Source organism: Cyprinus carpio, chromosome B17 (genome assembly GCF_018340385.1).
Source record: "Cyprinus carpio isolate SPL01 chromosome B17, ASM1834038v1, whole genome shotgun sequence".
Lineage (NCBI taxonomy): Eukaryota > Metazoa > Chordata > Actinopteri > Cypriniformes > Cyprinidae > Cyprinus > Cyprinus carpio.
The window spans coordinates 752,867-777,049 of NC_056613.1; the positions used below are offsets into that span (position 1 = coordinate 752,867).

At 35.2% G+C, this 24,183-nt stretch overlaps 1 protein-coding gene and 1 long non-coding RNA gene across 3 annotated transcripts; one reads left to right on the top strand and one right to left on the bottom strand.

The window, feature by feature from the left end:
* Positions 1–9,301: 9,301 nt before the first annotated feature.
* LOC109061270 (potassium channel subfamily K member 10-like) lies at positions 9,302–23,094 on the top strand. Of its 2 annotated transcripts, none has more exons than XM_042743153.1 (7): positions 9,302–9,394; positions 12,896–13,290; positions 18,913–19,030; positions 20,050–20,207; positions 20,305–20,497; positions 21,110–21,252; positions 22,276–23,094. In XM_042743153.1, exons 1-7 carry the CDS (start codon positions 9,388–9,390, stop codon positions 22,912–22,914), a joined length of 1,653 nt encoding a protein of 550 aa, XP_042599087.1. In that variant the 5' UTR covers positions 9,302–9,387; the 3' UTR covers positions 22,915–23,094. The 2 variants fall into 2 exon arrangements, with proteins under 2 accessions (XP_042599087.1, XP_042599086.1); XM_042743152.1 differs by having other exon boundaries at positions 9,304–9,868.
* LOC109061272 lies at positions 17,663–20,085 on the bottom strand. Its single transcript, XR_002012873.2, has 3 exons — positions 19,806–20,085; positions 18,850–19,021; positions 17,663–17,854 (listed from the first exon to the last, which is right to left on the bottom strand). It is a non-coding gene; the product is annotated as an uncharacterized LOC109061272 (long non-coding RNA).
* Positions 23,095–24,183: the final 1,089 nt, after the last annotated feature.

The following is a 24,183-nucleotide window of genomic DNA, read 5'->3' on the forward strand; positions in this document are numbered from 1 at the left end:
TACAAAGACAGGACATACAGAAAAAACAAATCTAAAAAGATAAAAAAAAAAACGGAACATCGTAAAAAAAAAATAAACCAAAAAAAACAAAACAAAATCTAAAAAATAAACAAACTAATAGACAAATAGATAAAAAAAACAGAAAAAACAAAAGATATATAGATAGATAGATAGATAGATAGATAATCGATAGACAACCAGACAGATAGACATTAGATCTAGACAGAAGACAGAGAGACAACAGACAGACAGATAGAATATACAGACAGACAGACATATATATAAGATAGATGATAGTAGATATGGGCATAGATAGATAGATAGATAGATAGATCGATAGATTAGATAGACAGACAGACAGATAGAACATATAGATAGATAGATAGACAGACAGACAGATAAGATAGATAGACAGATAGACAGCAGACAGACAGACGATAGTGATAGACAGACAGACAGACATGCCAGACAGATAGGACAAGACAGATAGATAATTTTAGATAGATACATACGACAGACAGACAGATAGATAGATAGACGACAGATAGATTAGATAGATTTAGACAGATCAGACAGACAGACATGGATAGATAGATAGACGAGACAGTACAGATAGACAGATATAGACAGACGACAGACCCGACAGGATAGATAGATAGCATAGACAGATTAGATAGATAGATAGATAGATAGACAGACAGACAGAGAGATAGATAGATAGATAGATAGATAGAAAGATAGATTAGGGATAGGGACAGGATCATAGAGCGATAGATAGATAGATAGGATAGATAGGATACAACAGATAGATAGATAGACAGACAGACATATAGATATGATTAGATAGACGACAGATAGGACAAGATAGAACAGACTGTGGGACAGATAGACATATGAGACATAGATAGAAAGTATCCATAGAACAGATAGACAGATAGACAGACAGGACCGAATAGACAGATAGTAGATAGATAGATAGATAGATTAGATAGATAGATAGATAGATAGACAGATAGATAGATAGATAGATAGACAGATAGATAGGATAGATAGACGGACAGAGATAGATAGATAGCTATATAGATAGATAGATAGGAGCAGATTCAGACAGACAGATAGACAGGACAGGACAGACAGATAGATAGATAGATAGATAGATAGTATAGATAGATAGATAGATAGATATGCATAGATTAGATAGACAGACAGACAGATAGATAGATAGATAGATACTATGATAGACCTGATAGATGATAGATAGATAGAATAGATCAGACAGACAGATTTAGACCATAGACCGAGATAATAGTACAGACAGATCATATAGATATAACAACGACACGCATATAGACAGACAGATAGCTAGACAGACACTAGACAGACCTACAGACAGATAGCCAGACAGACAGATAGATAGAAGATAGATACACATACAGGACAGATAGATAGATAGACAGACAGACAGATATGAAGTATACAGTCGACAGAATAGATAGATAGATAGATAGATAGATAGATAGTACATCACAGACAGTCACAGATGATAGATAGATAGATGAGATAGATAGATAGATAGATGATAGATAGATAGATAGATAGATAGATGATAGATAGATAGATCAGCCAGATAGATAGGATAGCCCAGACAGCCAGATTCGATAGATAGATCGACAGAGATAGGGATAGACAGACAGACAGATTAAGACAGACAGACAGATAGATAGATTAGACAGACAGGAGCCGACAGATAGCTAGATGATAGATACCAGAGATAGACAGGCCAGACAGACAGTAGAGCCAGCTCGATAGATTACGACATAGATAGATAGACAGATAGATAGATCGACACTATGATAGATCGACGAGAGACAGATAGAGATGATAGATCGATAGAGATAGACATACATAGAGATAGATAGATAGATAGATAGATAGATAGACACAGTAGACAGACAGATAGATAGACAGACGTGAACAGACAGACAGGGACAGACAGACAGACAGATAGATAGATAGATAGATAGCATCGACACGACAGACAGACAGACAGACAGACAGTACCAGGACAGACAGACAGACAGAAAGAGACAGGATAGATAGATAGATAGATAGATAGATAGATAGATAGGATGATAGATAGAATAGATAGATAGAGTAGATAGAAAGGTCCTTCAGACTTGAGCCTGGCGTTGTCTCAGAGCTGTGGAGTAAAAAAGCCCCTTCTTTGGACCGTCGTGCCTGCTGTGCTGCAAGACAAACAGAAAAAAAACACCCCGTTAGACTATCAGGTCTCCACAATAGCATCTGAAACATAATATAATCAGTATAACTGGTTACACCTCCCGTGGTACATCTCCTGTCGGATGATTTTAGAGGAGGATTCCTCCTCCTCAGCTTTCCTCCGCGGAGGTGTGTAATAGCGGTATTGTAAGAGCGTGGACTTGTGGTCTGATTTGAGCGTTCTCGGGGTGAAGGGTTTTTCTCCTGAGTGTTAAAGCGTAGTAATGAGCGTGTTTTCAGCAGAACGTCTCCGCTGTAGGTCTTCTGTTGTGGGATCTCCCTGAAAGCTTCTGTATCCTCTCTGACTGGCGGAACGTGGCAACAGGACGGACCCGCGGGATGCCAGTGAGCGCTTGGGCTTCGGTAAGTCAGTCAGCTCTGAGGCGGGATGGGGAATGGTTCGCAGGGGACGGATATACGATTTGTTTGGAGTGGAATGAGGTGGTGCTGATTCTGGGCGAGGACAATCAGAGACTTGGTCCAGATAATGATAGGCACTGTCCTCACCCTGAACAGAGGGTCTGCTCTGGAAAACAAAGAGGTGAACTTAGGTTCTGAGTTACAATTTCTGCACAAACAATCTGACACAATGAAGCACAGGATTGTTTTTTTATCTTACAATTCTTAGAAGTAACAGGAAGTTCTTGAGTTTATCCTAGTGCTTCTTTCCTCTGGGAGGTGGATCTTCCCGATTGACTCAGAGTGCCTTGTCCTTAATTGCTCACGGCGCTTTTGATCAACATTCTACAAAAAAAAAAAAAAAAAAAAAAAAAAAACAAAACAAATTTATATATATATGTATGTATGTATGTGTATGTATATATAAATAATATAAATAAAAAAATACTAAATACTACAATAAATAATATAAATAAATAAATAAATTTATTTATTTATATAATATATATATATAATTATATATATATATATATATATTATATATATATATATATATATATATATATATATTATACAACACACACACACAAATTTTAAAATTGTTCTAATTAGTATCAGTACAGAGCATATCTGGCTAAATACATTTTAAAATATATATTTTTTGGATATATTACAATTTATATAAATGTAAAGATTTGACATTTACACATAAATACATACATATTTTTTATATATTTTTAAAATAAGTATTTATACATTAATACAATATAAATAGATATGGTTTAAATATATTTATAAATGCATTTATATTATATATTATATACAATATTTAATTTGTATTTATTACATAAAACTTATATTAGATAAATGCATACATTAGATTTAATATAATTTAAATTGCTGAATTATTTTTGCATGAAGTGGACTCTTCGTAATATTGGCATGTTTACTTACATTTGACATTGCTATGCATGCTTTTAGGCACTGAACAGTCCACAGCAGCTGAAAGGAAACAAAGGAAAGAGTGGTTGAGTATATAAAAAAGACAGACAAATATGCATAAAGAAAATGCAATAAAAAGCCAGTGGCTTGATGATAAAGATGTAAATACTAAGCTTTAGTATCTGAATTACCTCTGGCTGAATACAGCTTTCTGTAATGTGGACAGCATGTGGTCTTTAATCATGTACTTCTGATTCATCAGTTTGCCAGATGAGCCGAGACTGTAACCTAAAAAGAAGAATATTAGAGCATTAAAGACTATAATAATCCATCAGACACAATGAATACATCCAATATTAATAATTAATCGCCATCGGAAAACAACTTAACAAATTGTCTTAGTCTCAGCTGGCATTGCTTTGCTTTTAATGAATGATTATAAATAGATCATAACATTCTGTGTTTGGTCAGATTATTATATTTGATTTGGCGAATATTGGTTTTGTTTTTTTTGTGTCCATGATGAGAAACTCTCGCAGGAACCTCATGCTCAAAATACCCGTGTTTCAGCGGAAATCATCGTGTTTAACGTTCACACGAACGTCTGAGGTAATGCAGGTACGTTAATAACAGATTGAAAAATAAATATTTTTATTGTATATTCACAGTTATCATCTTTCACAGATGTTTTGCAAGCTGCCAGCTATCTGTCCTCGCTACCGAGAAGCTTCGCCGTCGCCATGTTGGTTACTATGCGTGCGTCTGACGTCATGCAGTCGGTAACGTAATCACGCACATGTCCTACTTTTTTTTTTTTAACTGTCAACCCGTCCCGTATACGGGACGTCTACGTTTTACTTCACTAAATCCGTATCTAATCATGACAAAAACTATACATCGGTCCTTTGCTAAGACTCATAAATAGATATTTTACCAATGTTTTTGTTTGTAAAAAATTATGTAGGAAAAGTAATAGATTAATTTATGACAAGAGTGTACCCTCAAGTTCTGACCTTGTCAAAAAAAAAAAAAAAAGTCTTCTTCCTTGCCTTTTTCTCTGTCACACTTTAGAAATAATCAGAAATTGATATATCAACTGAAAACATAACAATCTCAAAATTCATCCTTTAAAACCCATTTTAAAATCAGACATTGCATTACCACGAAAATGGTACATCAATATCATGTTATAAAATGTTTTTGTTCATGAATTATACAAATTTTAGTTTGGAAAGTGCACTTTTCAAGTCTGTGTTCAAAAATGTGAGTGACAGTTTATTTTATTATAAAATAAAATAATATGAAATAAGCATATATGTGAAAACCTTTTGTATTCTTATTGCCCAAATCTGGTTCTTTCTGCTAAAAGGAACGAGACTAGGGCATAGGTTTGATTTTGACATATTATATTATATTATATTATATTATATTATATTATATTATATTATATTATATACTGCCCTAAATTTTTATGATATTTATGCATTTATAAGATAGGATTTTGACCTCAGTTAATTAAAGACTTTATTTAAAGCTATGATTGCTAATTTACTCATAATTCATAAAGATAGCATTGTTTTGGTTTTAATGAAAACCATGGTTCATATATATATATGTGTGTATACTTAATTTCTTTCTTTTTTCTTTGTTTTGTTTTTATAACTCTACTGCCTTAATAGTTTGATGTTCCCTTCCGCTTCGGTCACTTCTACATTGCTTTGGGAATTACCGTTTCCTCCAAATTACTACTGAAGCCTTATTGAATCACGCACGGGGTGAAACTGGCCAATAGCATTCAAGCGCGTGAAATATGAGGGGCTCCCACTCTATATAAGGCAGCGCTTGTATGTCATCCATTCAGAACCTTTTTTTTCATTCAGCCTTCTTTGTGAGGGAAGAAGGATGTCTATAAGAATGATTGTTCGGTGTTATATACGCTGTGGAGGGGATGTGTCCTCTTCCCCTGCTGTGTTCTGGTGAGCTTCGGACTCGGAGAGCAAGGATGACTTGCGATTGCCTCTCCTGCGCCGAGCCAATCGAAACTTCTGATGGCCACGAATCGTGCATCTTCTCCCTGGGTAACGCCCACACAGAGGTGGCGCTTGGGGGGTTGGACAGCCCCCACTGCTGAGATATGCGCCTTCTGATTCTCAGGCTCCGTGTGGCCATCGTCCGAGGCAATGAACTCGCCCAGCTAGCCCTGCCGCGTTTTTCCTTTCTGGCCTTTTCGATCAAGTCCGTAGGCTCCAGTACATTCATCTGTCGAAAGGCAATGATGGATGCCGCTCAGTACTCACCCTCCCTAAGCAGAGCGGAGAGTCCCCTTCCAGTGCCTTCATGACCAGATTGCCCGCCCCTTTCCCCTGCTCAAGATGTAGTATCCTCGGCGCCATCATGGCGCTGACTCCTATGCATTTCAGTGTTGCAGAGGAGAGTTTCAGCAGCCCGCAATCATACAGCCGCACAGACTGGCTGCAGAGATGCTCCTCAGTGATGCTTGAACCCTCACCTCTTCAGAGCCCTTAGCATGAACATGAGCCTGTGGTGTATACAAAGGAAGCCGTTGCTTCAATCAGGGCTCGAAGAGACCAGAGACAGAGCAGGCCACCGGCACCGTAATGAAAGCCACGTTCCTGACACTGTCTCTCGGAGGAGGAAAGGTGCATCCAGCGCAGAAGATGAGCCACTGAAGAAGTCTGCTCAGTTTCAGTGGTTTCAGAAGTTTCTACCGTGTGTTGATGTCGACTGTACTCTTCAGTTCTGCGAGAGGAAATGCAGCCTCCACGCTGTGCGCGCTTGTAGAGAGCTGCCCCCTATCAGATGTGACTGCTTCTCAGTCGTTATTTTTTGGCAAAAAAGATGGTGATGCTCGCCCAAAGAGCGCATAGTGCGTGGGCACCTTTGCAGCCACTCGTTCAAAATGACGCGCATAGGGAGTCCCTCTGCTGTCAGGGACGTGTGATGCTTATTTCCATTCTGGCGCCACAGGCAGATCAAGCTGGGATACTCCAAGTCACATCATACTACTCTTCGGCTTATCGGTGGTGTTCGTACATTGGCCAATGTGATCAGCTTGAAGAAAGACTGTTAGCCCAATCAGAGATGCATGCTCAGCGGATGGCTCAGAACCAACCTTCAGAGCTTAGGGGACTATGAATATGCAAAAGAGCATGTTGTTACCGAGCCAGAAACATAATCCTGTTGCTTGAGCTGAATTCTGTGCTGTAACCTAGCGCGTCGCTTGGAGAGCACTCACAAAAGCTGATAAACTGGCTCGCAGTCAACCAAGGGGGTGGCACTCTTCCTCACGGCCGCTCGACTGTGGCTGTCAAGATGCCCCCACGCCTCAGCTTGGCTAAAGGGATGGATCCACAGAGTGTGGGCACCTTGCCTCATCAAAATCCGTGGCAAGCTACGTGCTGATCCCCCGCATTATAACTCTGTATTGCCGGGGTGTTCTTATTGGCCACGTGATCAGAAGAAAGACTGTTATGACAGATGCATCGAGCACAGGCTGGAGAGCCATATGCGATGGCAGACCAACCTTTGGGTTGTGATCCACGGGGAGTGGAGATTACACCCTTTGACAGTCAATATGATTTGGAATGTATTCAGCAGGGCAGAGGTGGATCTCTTAGCATCAGCGGAGAACACTCACTGCCCGCTGTTTTATTCACCGACACACTCTCCCCTTGGAGTGGATGCATTAGCTCACAGCTGGACGAAAGTATGCAAGTATTCCTTTCCTCCAGTGAAACTTCTGCCTTGCATGCTTTGCAAAATCAAAGAGGACAGACAATCTGTTCTGCTGGTGGCCCAGTCAGCCGTGGTTCCCAGAATTGGTGGAGATGCTGGTAGCCCCCCTGTGGACTATCCCACTGAAGAGAGACCTCCTCTCTCAAGCTCCTCTCTCTTAATGATATGATACCCAAATCCAGAGTCATGGAGTCTTCATGTCTGGCCGCTCGACAGAGCTTGCCTGTAGACGCACTTCCTCAGCGCGGGTATTGAACACTATCTCTGAAGCTAGGGCTCCTTTCAATGTGGATGGTGTATGACCACTATCAAATTGCTCTTGAAGGAAAGTGAGAATTATTGGAATTGGGCAGTTGAATGGGTCTTTGCCCCGCAACCTGCACCAATTTGTGAAAACTCTCCATTTATGTGCGTAAAGACATCTAGACAATTTTAAACATGCAAAATACGAGACAGTCAAAGTGTAAAAATGTCTAATAAATAAATCTGTACAGGTGTATTGGAGTAAAGAGATTTACCAAGGTTTGTGTTAATTTGAGACTGAATATTTCATATACAGAAATGCACATGTGGTTATGATGTCATGCCATTACTAATAGATGTGGGTGTTAATTTGAGACTGAGAGGTGCAGACAGAACCAGTACAATCCATATTTCATGAGGAATCTCCGGGGGTTTCCTGCTCAATGCATACAGAAGACATCAGCAAATGATGATGAAAAACTATATCCTTGCTGTTAATGTGATTTCACAGCATAAGACAGAGCATGAGACAGCATAATTAGCATCTTGAAGACATTTTACATTTAAATACTGGTAAAAAAAAAAAAAAAAAAAAAAAATCTAATATGGAAGAGTGATATTATTATTATACAGAATACACATGATATTTAATGTGTTATTAATTCTATATTAACAATATGCTGTTAAATATTGTATAATATTATTGTCCTATTAAAAAAAGTATATATATGTTATATATAAATGTTTACTATATATATATATATATATATATATATATATATATATATATGTATATATATATATATATATATATAAGTCACAGTAACAGTCATGGGTTAAATTATATTATATTAATATATAATATATAATATAAATTATATGAATATACTCTGTTGTGGTTTTTACATTATTCTGTGAGTGTTTATGGCTTAAAATATCCTCATGTGAGTGAATATTATTTAGATTTAAATACATTTTATTCAAATTTAAACCTATTAAAATATATTACATCTCTGCTAAAAAATGCATATATGATTTACTATACAGAAAAAAAAGAGTTATAGCTGATGGCAAAAGCTAGTGCTAATTAAACTGTATTATTATTATTATTTGCAAAAAAATATATTGTCACATTTAAATAATAAATAAATCAATAAAATTAATATTATTGTTAAATAAATATCTCTATTGTAATATTTAACAGTTAAGTATCATATAATATTAAATGATTAAATATAATTTATATGATTTTTAAATAATTAAATATGGCTATTAATATAATATTTACCAATATGCAATGTTAAATATTTTATAATAATATTGTTGTATTATTTAAATAATTAATAAAAAGTAAACAAAATGTATTATTATTAAATGATTAACTATGACTATCATTATAAAATAATTAATAAATGCAATATTAAATATTAGATAATAACATTGTTGTCATATTTAAATAATTAAAAAATATTCTATTTTTATTAATTAATATGTTAAATATTATATGATATTATTATTATTATTGGCATTGCAAATTTACTTCATAAACATATGGTATTCTATAGCAGTAATGGGTAAATGAATATTTTTAGATTATTATGAAGGCGTTTATGGTTTGAATACAACCCACAGTCGAAATGAATAATTCATATTGGTGTGTAGTCGTTGATTTGCTGCTGGTGGGTGAGTCCAGCCCTCCGCACCTGCTCTCTCCATGTGCACCGGCTCTGAGCCGCTTCTGCGCCGCATTCACGCCGGAAAACCGCGATGACCAGTGAGTATCACTTCTATCTGTCAAGCTCAACACTACGCGATCATATCTCAGATATTATAACGAACACGAATGACTAAAGAGCTGTTTTAATGACTTAAAGCCTGTGGAATCACGGCACAAAGGATGAGACGCTGAAACAAAGGCGAGTGCAGAGACGCTCCCAGATTCTCAGAACGTTTAGCGCTTTATTCGCTTTCCTCAAAGTGATGCCAAGCTGCTGAGAGAGATGTTGGGTGGTCTCACACTGACGGACATCTCCTCCTCATCCTCATTCTCATCCTTATCACTGCGCTCGGCTTTGAAGCGTGCGCTTGTTCTGAGACAGGAGCGAGAATGTGAAGCGTTATAGTCTCTCTCTGAACTGTGTGCATGCTGTTAGAAAACCTGATTTCGCTCTGATACGGAAAGGTGTGATCATCATGAAATTCCCGTTAGAGAATCCGAGGAAACAGGTGAACTGGGACCCTGAACAAGGTTAGTTGTGTCACATGGTTATTTCACTCAAGTTCATCATTTATTTACCGCATTTGAGGTTTTATTGCACTTTATAATGAGAGAAAATATTTCATTTAAGTTTGGTCGGATTATTGCTGGTATTTTTTGTTGTTTTTTAATCATCAGATTTTTTTTTTCTTTCTTCACACATTTTTTATTTCACACACACACACACACACACACACACACACACACAGAATATATATCAAAAGAAAATGTATTTCTATGTCTTTATTTATAAATCTATTTTTTTATTGTTGAATATATAGGTTACATTTATATCAATACAAAAAATTATATATATATATATATATATATATATATATATATATTATATATATATATATATATATATATATATATATATATCTTTATTAGTTTTAATATAAAGAAAATGAACACACAACACACACACACACACACACACACACACACACACACACACACACATATAACTATTATTATTATTATTATTATTTATTTTGAATGAAGCATTTTCAAATTCTAATTTGGAAATATATACCATTACATAATGGCTTTCAAAATGACAAAATAATGTCATGACTGTTATCAATGTATTTTATATATCAGAAAGGGCTATTTTATATATCTTCATTTAATTGTTGTTGCTACATTTTTATAGACGTTCATCAATGTTTATATACCTACTTGATTGGATATTGATTGGTGAGGGCTGGACTGAAAGCTTTTATGTCTCAGATGTACTGACATAGGCATCCTTGAGTCATTCAAAGTCAAAAAAAAAAAAAAAAAGGTGCATTTATTGATTATTAGGCAAAACAATACATGTGCATGTTGGTTTTTTTTATTTAGTTGATTTTTTTAATTGTTGTGTTTTTTAAATAATAAAATTGTTGTATTTTCTGTTTCTTTTTTTTACAAAGGGACTGTACTGAAGCATGCTGAGGGGCGGAGCCTGCATAAATTATGGGGTGGTTTGAGCCTTACATCATTGTGACTCACAGGCTCCGCCCACTGTCCCCCACAAAGGCAGCGCTGAATGTTTAAACAAGGCGACTGAACGCAGCTGCGCTCACATGAACACATGAATGACTCTCAGTAGGGACTCCTCATGGCTTTGTCCTCCTCAAGATATCATCTGTTTATTAGAAACACTGGATCTCACCTTGTGCTGCTTCACCCCGTTCATGAGCGATAAGGCCACGCCACAACACCTTAGAAAAATAAATATATTCTCTTCTGAGAGCATCTCTTTAACCTAGAGTGCTTCTCTGAGTGCTCGCTGCTGCTTAACCAGACGATTCTTCATGCATCAACCTCAGCGCTCCAATTATGATCTGTTATTTAAATGCATTGTGTATTCTGCATTGTGTAATTGTATATTTTCACTCAGAAATTGCATGTAAATTTCACAAATAATTACAAAGTAATGGAACGTAACACATTAAAATAAATGTGAAATTTTAAAGTTGAAAGACTGAAATAGTATTTTCTTGTAAAACATACTCCAAAAACTCTAATATATATATATATTTAATGTATACATGCTTTAAAAAAATCCCAATTCTCAATAGTTATTTATCAAAAATTCTGTAATAAAATATATATTTGTAAAGATGATTTATTGTTTAGATTTGGAAGTTTTATGAAGTAAGTATTTTAATGTTGTATTAATTCATTTTGTATTTATTCTTTTTAAATTTTTCATTACCATAATGAACAAAATTAGCTTAATTTTCATGACAGCAAATTCACAATAGGTCTTAAAGGTCCTAAAAACATTGTAGATGGTTAAAAAAACCATATGGTAGAATAGAACTGAATAGAATATATATTTATGCAGAATATATATTTGCTCAGGAAAGAAAAATCACAAATAAGATTCTCTTCAATATCTCAGTTCTTCTAGACAGAAATGAGATTAAATGGAAATTATTATATAATTATTCTGCATTATTCTGAGATCTCATCTAGAATTTCATAAGAAATCTCAACAATGTCTTATACTAACATTTATATCATGTGTATATTTTAATAAATAAAACACATCGGAAACCAGTGTTATTTCAGCATCACACTATTATGATTTTGTTCATATTTTGAATTAGATTTTTAAAAAAAATGTCTATAGTTTTATTTATTATTAATTTTCATTTCAATTTTTGTTATTTTAGTACATTAAGTTAAACTAAACAAAAATGCGGAAACTAGCTAATATTTTATTTTAGTTAATGTTTTTTCAATTTATGTTTTTAAACATGTTTTTGTGGTTTTATTTTTTTTGTGGTTTTATTTTCCTTAGTGAGATAAAAACCTCCTTTAGGTCTTTATAAGCAATAACAACTAAAATATCTATGCAATGTGATGCTCATTTTGGTTGTGATAATCAGTGTTGGGGAAAGTTACTTCCTCCTTTAGGTCTTTATAAGCAATAACAACTAAAATATTTATGCTATGTTATAAAGTAACTAATTTAGTTACTTTTAATAGAAAGTAATGCATTACGTTACTTTTGCGTTACTTTTTAAATCTGGGAAGGGCTTGCTTGTTTGTTTTTTATATAAAAAGATCTGTTGTAGGCAAATGTAAAAGTTTTTCACACCAAAAGGGAAATGAGTAAGCCTCAGGCTGAAGGAAAAGTAAATTCATGTCTGTACAGTAGAACACAGGAGAAGAATGTTTAACACTCTTCAGGAATACAAAAATGAAGCACAAATGTTAGTTTATCTAAAGTTATTTTTGCTTATTAGTATGGTCGAATAAGATCATCAAGGTCAGCAGCAAAGACATTGGTTAATTAAAAAAGATTAAATACATAAAGGTTCACACACAGCGCACACAACACCTCTGCACTCACTCCCGATTTCTCTCAACATGGCAACCCCGATTAAATACATAAAGGTTTAACTGGTGTTGATCATTACACTTATGAAATAACTCTGGTTTTTTATTAAAAAAAGTAATGCGTTACCCCCAACACTGGTAATATGTCCAATTATTTGATTTGTCTTTGTCTGTTTTTAGTGGCTGTTCAGACAAACATCGTCCCGCCGAAGAAGGTCCAGTCCAGTCTGGTTCAGGCCAGCGTAGGGGCCATGCAGAACCCGATGGGCTGTGAGGTGAAAGTGAACGGTCACTGCGTTCTCCCGCGCCTCTCCATCTCGTCCCGCTCGGCCAGCGTGGTGACGGGGATGGACGCGGGCGTGGACGGGTCTGCTCTCCACTCGGTCATGAAGTGGAAGACGGTGGTGACCGTGTTTGTGGTGGTGGTGATGTACCTGGTGTGCGGCGGTCTGGCCTTCCGCGCGCTGGAGCAACCCTTCGAGAGCAACCAGAAGGACAGCATCACGCAGGAGAAGGCCCTGTTCCTGCAGAGGAACCCCTGCGTCTCTCCAGCCGAGCTCGAGGACCTCATCAAGGTGAGATCAGACTCAGAGAGAGATTATCAACTAATGAGAGACTAAAGTTATAAATATTATACCTCCAATAATATCTCTTAGTAAGATGAGATGTAAATGATCAAACATATAATGCAGTGATTGAGAGATGAAGAAATAAAGTCTCCTCAGAAGATGTGAGATGTTTTCTTCTTGAGAAGATCATTCCTTCGCTGAGGAACAGTGAAATAAAGCTTCTGGAAACAAACACTCCTCAAAAGACCCTGATGATCATATTCATACCATTATATTCGAGGCTCACTGATTTAAAAAAAAAAAAAAAGAAGATTAATGGAGAATCAAGTAGAGGAGTGAAGAGATATTCAACTCATGAAGTTCACCATAATGAAGATCAATGGAAACATGCCTATGAAGAATCATATATTTAATTTTAAACGAAAAAAACGAAAAGAAAAAATATTTTAATATTTTCTATTTTATTTTTATTTGAGTAATTTCATTGTGTTTTTTTTCTTCGTTTTTGTTTATTAGAAACACATCTGTATGTTTATTTCAGCTTATTTTAGCAGTTATTTTAGTTTTCTTTTTTTATCAAGTTAAACTCAATAAAAAAAAATTTTGCCATGAAAACTAGCTGAAATAAAGGTAATGTTTTTGCGCTTTATTTTAATTTAGTTAACATTTATTTTATTTCTAGACATTTTTTATGGCTTTAGTTTTAGTTAATGATGAATCTGATATCTAGAAATTTTAAGTGTTATAGTGTTAAAATAATTCAAAATATAGTGTTTTTCTTTTTTGTAATTATATATATATATATATATATATATATATATATAGATATATATATAATATATATATATATAAGTAAAACAGTTTATTTTTTTTTTTTGTATATATACCTTTTATATTTAATATATACATTAATTTTATAATATCATAATTTTGTAATAATTTTCATTAATCTTAATTATGTTTTAAAAAAAATATTGTACTACAATGACCATTTTCAACATTTAAAATAGCCTAATTACAGAAGGCAGTATAGATAATACCATTATTTATTAAAACATTTTACAATTTATAATTTCAGTAATAGCTTTTACAGTTTCATTTTCATTCTCATGAAATCAGTTTCATATTACACAAAGTGTATAACAAAATATTTATATATATTTTTTTTTAATTTTTTTTTATCCTTAGTAATTTAGTTGTGAAAGCTGAGGCTTTAAAATATTAGGTTCCCCTATAGAGAATGCATTCAGTGTCATAATATAGACTGATATTTAAACCATCGTACACCTTGTCTTGGGTGACACTCTCATCTTAGAATGTCTGAAGACCCGAATGAGCTTTTTCCAGCCATGTGAGCATCAGCAACAACCTTCATGTGCTCCTCAATCACACATCTCCCCTGCTGTTTCCTCCGGTTGACGCTGAGCTCTAATTGATCAGTAAATGTCATTCCAAGACACACATGAATCCCTCTGGCCATCAGCTCTCACTTCTGCATACACTCACTTCAGGCTGAATTTTGTGTGCTGTGATAAAGCACCAGCTTTATTTGTTACATAACAGAGAGCACATATATCTCACATACATGGAACTCAAATGTGCTGCCATCAATTAAAGCTTTGCATTGATTTCTCACAGCAGCACATCCTACAGAGTCAGCCTGGGGATACTTGAAAGGTGGATGAGATCGTTGGGAAAAATTTCCATTATATAACAGGCTGAGAAAACATTATTATTATTATTATTATTATTATTATTATTATTATTATTATTATTTTGTACTAATTTCATGTTTAATAACAATACAAGCTGTAAAGGTTATTGTTTATGGTTAGCTCTTTATAATCAAGAATTAAAACATCATCTCAATTAGGACTTTTTTGTCAAGGTTAACTGGGGCTCACTGATGCAAGCGTTTCCATGCAAATGAGTGTCCAGGGATCTATAATAACAAGGAAGCAGACGGTCACTTATATACAGATCACAGTTCAGTGATGATGTTTGAGACAGAAAGCCAGCATACTGCACACTAAACTGCATACTGTTTACTAGTAGTGTATGCCACACAGGGTTGTTATCATTTACTAAAAAAATAAAAAATTAAATAAAATAAAAATAATAATAATTGCCAAGGGAATTCTCTCTCTCTCTTTATATTATTTTCATTACTTTACATAAAATACTTTTAAAATATACAGGGAAAAAACAAACAAACACTTAAACATTTTATTTCAGCCAAGGAAACAACAACAACAACAAATAAATAATTAAAAACATTTTTATTATTATTTCAGCCAAGGAAACAACAACAACAACAAATAAATAATTAAAAACATTTTTATTATTTTAAATAAAATAATTTTTATTTGAAATAAAATATTTAGCTATTTAAAATAGAATTTTTTAACAGCTATTGCAATATAATAATAATAATAATAATAATAATAATAATAATAATAATAATAATAATAATAATAATAAGAATAAAACTAATAATTATAAAAATTATATTTTAAATAAAATATAACATTTTTGTTACTTGGAAAATAATATATTTTTTTTTAAAAAATACATGCAAAAAAAAAAAAAAAATACTGAAAAAATTTTTTTATTTCAGCTAGTTGCCAAAGGAAACAAACTAACTCTCTCTCTCTCTCTCTCTCTCTCTCTCTCTCTCTCTCTCTCTCTCTCTCTTTTAGGTTAATTTGAATTAATAAAATTACTAAAACTGAAAAATAATATTAAAATTAACAATATAAAAATAAACTACATAGTTATATGTTTTTTTTAAATGCCTAAAACAACAAAATTACTAAAATGAACTAAAATTGAAAAAGACAAAATAAATAAATATATTCATAAAACCTAAATATAGTATTTTATTGGTGTTATTATAATATCACATGACCACACTGCATGAAATGTTTAAATCATCAAGTGACCATCTGACCCAGTTTACTGAGAGTTCAGTCAAACCTGAAAATAACTGCATATGTGAGTGATCAGATACACACCTACGTCCTTCTTCATTTCTCTCCTATTTACGTCATGTAAGCATCCTTTGTGACTCAAAGAGTGCCCTACAGTACAACAGGCAATTAAGCTCATGCCAAAAAAAAAAAAAAAAATCAATTCTCTATTTCCAACCAAGACAGTTAAAACGGACCCCTCGATAGGGAATAGACTGAGGTAATCAATTATTAATTGTTTGGCCCGCTGAAGGCAGAGTCTCTTGAGAGCAAAGCCCTGCTGGAGCTTTCAGACGTCTTCATGGTCCACATGAAGCAAAACCAGCCACGTGCTGTAACTGACCACAGAAAAATCACAAATCAGACATGTAAAGCCATAATAGTCTGAAAAATCTATTTATTTTTTAAATGGAACAGTTTATTGAACCTTTATGTTTTTTTTGTTGAGTATCATTTTGATACAGGATGTTTTATGACTCATATAGTCTGATGTAGTGAGAATATGGAGGAAAAAACAGCTCAGTTTTATTTAGAGACTCAAACGGAGCAAAAAAAAAAATTAATTTGGTGCACATGCTGATATTTTTTATGACGACATTCTGATGCTTGTCAATCAATAACAGCACAGCAGATACTGACATACACACACACACACACACACACACACACACACACACACACACACTAAGATTGAGAGAAATTCAAAATAAAAAAAAAAACACACACAATAATATATATATATATAGAGACGTAGATTGTCATCAGAGAGAGAGAGAGAGAGAGTCATCACTCTATATCTCCAGTAAAATGTCTTCATAAGATGAGATTGAACTGATCAAAACATAATGCAATGCAATCCAGTGCTGATTGAGAGATGAAGAAATAAAGGCTCCTCAGAAGATGTGAGATGTTCTGGAGGCTTGTGAAGATCATTCCTCCGCTGAGGAACAGTGAAAGTAAAGCTTCTGGAAACAAACGCTCCTCAAAAGATCCTGATGATCAGATTTGAGACTCTAAAACATTATTGATGGAGAATCAAGTAAAGCTGAGCTGCTTCAGTCCAGTAAGAGTTCATCTGGAGATATTACTGCAGTTATTCTGACCTTTACTTGTTCAAACTCAGCAAAGATGTGACAGCAAAAAGACACGTGAAGTACCAGCTGGAGGTGGACGTTTCTACAATTAGACTTAAAAACTCTAAACTATCAATCAGAAGACAGAAGACGTGGAGTAGATTGTGTGAAACTGTAGTAGAATATGATACAGTAGGCTTTATAGTGATAATATCTCATTTGCTTAACTGAGCTATTAATAGGGACTTCTTCTTAGAAGAAACATCTGAGAGGAAAGAAACTCAAGCACAATCTTCATTTAATCAAACTGAGACATTGTGCTGTAAACTGGTTCCAAAACAAGCACTTTGTAGGGCACGTGAAGCAACATCATACTGAAGATTCAGCTCAAAAAAGCCTTTAAACTCAGTCTGTCATGTGGACATGTCTCTGTCCTGTCATGCGAGACCAGATGGCTGTTGTCGGTGTTCTTGGCCGTGAGCAGGACTGACTCAAAAATCTTCCCACCTGCAGGATGCTCAGCGATTCCTGCCGGAGCAGAAGAGACATTACTCAGAGGAAAGCAGTTTCTTGCTGACAGCATGTTATTTTATTGTGCGTTTTCTCTTTGATATCATCTTACTTAATTCTGTCATGACCACTATCTTCAAAATGATAGACACTTAGCCCACAGTTTGTTTGGTGGTATGGTTCTGTTCTGGGCAAAAACTGTCATGAATGAGCAGGGAGAGCAGCAATAATAACCCCCCGGGGTCAACAGAACAGAACAAGCAGATATCACCAATGTACTTAATGATATTTAAGTTTAACACATAGCTCAAAATAAAGGAGTCTGATTCAACAAGGAATATCAGAAAGCCAGGTCCTGACTGTGGAGAAAGGAGGAGCTGGGGATGGAGGAGGGTAATTTGCTCCTGAGCAAGCGAAAAAGCTGCTGAATAATACTGAATAGAGCTTATATAGAAATGCAGTGATAGGTGTCGCATTCCTACAGGTAGATGTGATCAGCTGAAATTTGCTTAATTTATTGTAATAGTTTATAGGACTGATTGCAGCCCATACATTTCTACTGCTCTGCATTTCCGTTAAAAAATATCCCTGTTACTCTAGGTACAAATCTTTATGATTACGAAAAGCAAGATTTGGGTGATTACTACAAAAACAGCATCACCACAGTCTGCTCAGACAGGACTTACTGATTTATTGACTACATTTTACTCAGCCCAATCCATTTATACTACTTATTCTTTAAATAGTTTGAGAAGAGCCACAAAACCTGATTAAATTACTGACAGACGGAGCAGATTGAGTTTCAGTGGCAAGATTTTTAGACACTGAAACACAAAGAGGTTGGCTTGACATCATATCAGGCACTTAGCTATTACATCCAAGTCTAAACAGCATTCTTGTGAATTACTTTGAGAAATGTGACGTTCTTGGAGTTTCTGACATTGCGCGTGGTGACTCAGGGGAAATGGCTTTTTAAAATGATTTCCTAATATTGTTATACTTTGGTCACTTACTGTCAATGAAGCACTTCCAAAATGGCTTTTTGAGTGTTTCTCTCTTGTGTGCATCTTTTCCAGCATGCAGTAGACGCGGTCAGTGCTGGAGTGAGTCCCATTGGAGACACGTCCAATAACTCCAGCCACTGGGACCTCAGCAGCGCGTTCTTCTTCGCTGGAACCGTCATCACTACGATAGGTAAAATAAACCCACCATCTCTATAACACCTCTCACATATCACAATATGAGAAATAGTTCAAATTTGTTGTAAATGCTGTTTCTTGTTGACTTTAAATGATAAAATTGGTTGCAAATGCAGTTTTACATTGATTTTAAGTTATAAAAATTTGTTGCAAATGATTTATGTTAACTTTAAAAGATAAATGCTGTTTTACATTGACTTTAAATGGTAAAATGTGTTGCAAATGCTGTTTTACATGGACTTTAAATGGTACAATTAGTAGCAAATGCTGTTTTACATGGACTTTAAATGGTACAATTAGTAGCAAATGCTGTTTTACAAATACTTTAAATGGTAGAATTTGTTGCAAATGCTGTTTTACATTGATTTTAAATGGTAAAATGTGTTGCAAATGCTGTTTTATTTGGACTTTAAATGGTAAAATTAGTTGCAAATGCTGTTTTACTTGGACTTTAAATGGTAAAATTAGTTGCAAATGCTGTTTTACTTGGACTTTAAATGGTAAAATTAGTTGCAAATGCTGTTTTACATGGACTTTAAATGGTAAAATTAGTTGCAAATGCTGTTTTACATTGACTTTAAATGGTAAAATGTGTTGCAAATGCTGTTTTATTTGGACATTAAATGGTAAAATTAGTTGCAAATGCTGTTTTCCATTGACTTTTAATCGTAATTGTTTTTTGCTCTTCTCAGAAAAATAACAAACTCCTGACAAATTTTGTTTTCTAGTTCACACATTGCATGTTTACTTTCAACAAGATTTGCGCTGACCTTCAAGAATATTTCTGCAGAACTTTGAGCTCAGATCTCCTCTCTGACCGAAATTGTTTAGTCTGTCCTTGTCTTAACTTCCCTTTTGTTCAGCAGTCTGTAATTACTGCCATGTTCTCTCGGTGGAAGCCACCAATTGTCTCCCTCTGGATATATGAATGTGGTTTAAATAGAGGGGGTCATCTAGAGTGGTTTGTTTTATAACGATTAAATAAGTTCTTGTCTTCTCCCCCCACATCTACAGGCTATGGAAACATCGCCCCCAGGACTGAGGGCGGCAAGATTTGCATCCTTTACGCCATATTTGGCATCCCACTGTTTGGCTTCCTCTTGGCCGGGATCGGTGATCAACTAGGGACCGTGTTTATGAAGAGCATCCTGAAGGTGGAGAAAGTTTTCAGGGTGAGTGGACTGACTTAAAGATATTCTACTGAGGATAATTAATTAATAATTGGTTATGTAAATACATTAATTCACATGCATCTGCTGCCCTTTACAGCAAAAACACAAGCAAATCAGTCAGACCAAAATCCGCGTCACCTCCACCATACTCTTCATCATCGCTGGCTGCATCATTTTTGTCACCATCCCAGCGGTGATTTTCAAACACATCGAGGGATGGAGTACTTTAGAAGCCATCTACTTCGTTGTCATTACTCTCACAACCGTCGGCATTGGAGATTATGTAGCAGGTAGGTGGTCTGATGAAGGCATTTTACAGAATTTTGCCTAGTACAGTCAAGAGTTGCTTAATTTTTATACCAAATGATGTTTTTTAGACTTTAAATGGTAAAGTTTGCTGCAAATGCTGTTTTACATTGACTTTAAATGGTAAAATTAGTGGCATATGTTGTTACATTGATTTTAAATGGTGAAATTAGCTCCAAATGGTGTTAACTGTTGACTTTAAATGGTAAATACTGTTTTATGTTGACTTTAAAGTGTTAAATGCTGCTTTATGTTGAATTTAAAGTGGTGAATCCTGTTTTATAATTACTTTAAATGGTAAAGTTAGTTACAAATGCTGTTTAACGTTGGCTTAAAATAGTAAAATTTGCTGGAAATAATGTTTTACATTGATTTCAAATGGCAAATTGCATTGCAAATGCCGTTTTATGTTGGCTTTAAGTAGTCAATTTCGCTGGAAATGCTGTTTTACGTTGATTTCAAATGGTAAATTTTAGTTTAGTTTAAAATTATAGTTAAGATCATTCCATTCCAATGGGATGTTTGTTTTGGACCACAGTTTTTTGGCCTTCTGATTCTGTTTATATAGTGTACTAAAACTGTAATTTTTTTAATAGGTGGTGATCGAAAAATAGAATACATGAAATGGTACAAGCCTCTGGTCTGGTTCTGGATTTTGGTGGGTCTGGCATATTTTGCTGCGGTCCTGAGCATGATTGGAGACTGGTTCAGGGTTCTGTCCAAGAAAACAAAAGAAGAGGTATGATATGTCACACATGATCTCCAATATACAACACAGCATTATTTTACTGCCTCAGAGCTCTATTTTCTTTGCATAGATTCCTGTCTCTTCCTTTTCAGCTGATGATAACTAGGGTGTGTAGACTATTGGTTAATGCTAATCAGTAGGCAAGTAGTCATTGATTTGGCTGCTGTCGGTAATGATCCTTTCTTGTCAACAGTTAACAGAGTTATTTTATGGTAGGTAATGTTAATATAATTAGCAACTGGTCACAAAATAATATCAAATAATGCTATATCTGATAAAGAAGTGTCACCACTGGGATACTTAAAGATGCTGTGGAGGGAGAACATGACCTTCACCCTCCATTCAGATTTGGCTCCATTCTGATATGAAACACACTTTACACCATCTTTATCATGATAATATCAAGCCCAGTTGCCCAAATGACGTATTACATTGACTTTAAATGCTGAAATTAATTGCAAATGTTTTTTTATGTCAACTTTAATTGGTAAAATCTGTTGCAAATGCAGTTTTACGTTGACTTTAAATGGTAAAATCCATTGCAAACTCAGTTTTATGTTGATTTTAAATGGTAAAATGTGTTGCGAATGCTGTTTACTTTACATGGTCAAATCTGTTGCAAGCGCAGTTTTGTTGATTTTAAACGGTAAAATCAGTCGCAAAATATTTTTTACCTTGATTTTAAATGGCAAAATTAGCTGCAATTGCTGTTTTATGTTGATTTTAAGTGATTAAATTAGTTGCAAATGCAGTTTTGTGGTGGCTTTAAATGGTGACATTTGTAGCAAATCTGTTTACTTAGATTTTAAATGGTAAAATATGTTACAAATGCAGTTTTACATTGACTTCAAATACATAGTGAAATTAGTTGCAAACTCAGTTTTACTTTGGCTTAAAATACTGAAATTAGCTGCAAATGCAGATGTTAAATAATACCATTTTTTGAAAGTAATGTTTTATGTTGACTGGTAAAATCAGTTGCAAATGATGTTTTACTTTATCTGTGTAACACAGGTTGGAGAGTTTAAGGCCCATGCGGCAGAATGGAAGGCAAATGTTCGTGCAGAGTTACGCGAGACACGGCGGCGCCTCAGCGGCGAGATCCACGACAAACTTCAGCGGGCGGCCACCATCCGCAGCATGGAGCGCAGACGTCTGGGTCTGGAGCAGCGGGCGCATTCGCTGGACATGCTGTCGCCTGAAAAACGGGCCGTCTTCGCTAGTCTGGACGCGGGGCGCTTTAAGACCTCCTCGCAGGAGAGCATCGACACTAAACTGAACAACCTGCGACTGAAGGCCGAGCGCGGCGAACAGCAGGCGTCCTCCGAGGAGAACATCTTCAACCGCTTCGGCTCGCTCACCAAACTGGCCAAACGCAACAGGAGCAAAGATCTCCGCAGGAACATCCCAGAAGACGCCAGCAGGCTGGGCGACGTCCTCAGCAGCAACAGCAGCAACGTTACTCTGGGAGAAGAGAGAAGAGAGGACGAGGAGGAGATAGAGGAAGAGAAAACAGCAGTGGAGGCTAACACTGGCTTCACGTGTCTGCCTCACTATCCTGAGGAACCCAAACAGCAGAACGGTTTCGCTCCGGCTCAGGCCAAAGAACAAGAGCGCAATAAAAGACTGGAGCAGAAAGAACATCAACCGTAGGCAGACGATGACAGGGTGAAAATGTGCCTTTGTGTTTTGTAAGCTGCGGCTCGACTCGTTACGATCACCTGCAGTTGATTTTCACTGTGACAAATGATAAGTTGCCAAAAATGAGAAAAGACATGGAGAGCTCAAGGAATACAGACTCACATCACCTTAAAGAGACAGTTCACCAAAATACCTGGAAATTCTTACTCCTCATGTTGCTCCAAACCTGAATGAATTTCTTTCTTCAGTGGAAATCTCACAAAAATGAAAAGTAAAAGTACTGTAACAATAGTATGACTCATGATGGTTTGTGTGAGGAACTGAAATTGAAGCTATTTATTGAAAATTTATCAAATTTCAAAAACTTAATCACTGAACAATCACTGATGTTGAATTAGTTGCTATATGCTATTTTTTGAGTGTCTGAGATTGACAGCTGTGATGGAAGTGAAGATTTCAGTGAATAACAACTTTTTAGAAGCTTACTATTAATCAATTCATATTATTATTAATATGTAAAAGACCTTCTGTAATACTTCTGCTTCAATCAGTTCCACACAAAAAGCAACTGAAAAGGGTTTGAAGTGACATGAGATCACGTAAAATGTCTGAATTTTTTCTTTTTTAGATGAACCATACCTTTCAAATGTATTATTTATGTTCTTTACAACTTCAAGACTGATTGTTCATCACAGAACAGTGAACAGAGGCTTTTTGGAGGACTTTTGCTCTTTTCAAAGGTGTGCTACGGATCGCAGAAAGCCTTTTTTTCTGTAAACCGTGATGTCTTTCAGAAAGCAAACCTGCTTGAACATCCACTGCTGCTCAGATGAGTCCGTCATCTATGATGGCAAATCACAAACTTCTATGAAACACTAATTTATTCAGTTTAGTTGAAAAATTGACACATGCTCAATAACCTTTTGATTGTGATGCCAGAGTTTAAACAACAATCACTTTACAGCTGTTGGTGAAAGCTGCATTCACACTGAAGTCTATAAACATATCAAACCCCCTGAGAATGACTGGAATCAAAGCTATATTGATGATATTCAATAAGAGTGAAACCCATTTTACTAGAAGTATTAGAATGATATGATGGCATCTTTATGAGGTATACAGTGAACCCCAAAAGTATCAGGACTCTTACATCACGCATAAGAATACCATTGCATTAAGTAATAAAACATATCAAAATATCAAGAGATATTTTCAATAAAGGGAGATGCAACCTTTACAAAACATATTCCAAAACCTCTGTACCATTTTAAATGATTAAAT

What these genes read in the sequence shown, in the direction of transcription:
- LOC109061270 (XM_042743152.1), top strand. Translation starts at nt 9,814, where the DNA reads ATGAAATTCCCGTTAGAGAATCCGAGGAAACAGGTGAACTGGGACCCT. An exon ending in CATTGGAGATTATGTAGCAG is followed by an intron (nt 20,498 to 21,109) that starts GTAGGTGGTCTG and finishes TTTTTTTAATAG; the next exon opens with GTGGTGATCGAAAAATAGAA. An exon ending in CCAAGAAAACAAAAGAAGAG is followed by an intron (nt 21,253 to 22,275) that starts GTATGATATGTC and finishes TGTGTAACACAG; the next exon opens with GTTGGAGAGTTTAAGGCCCA.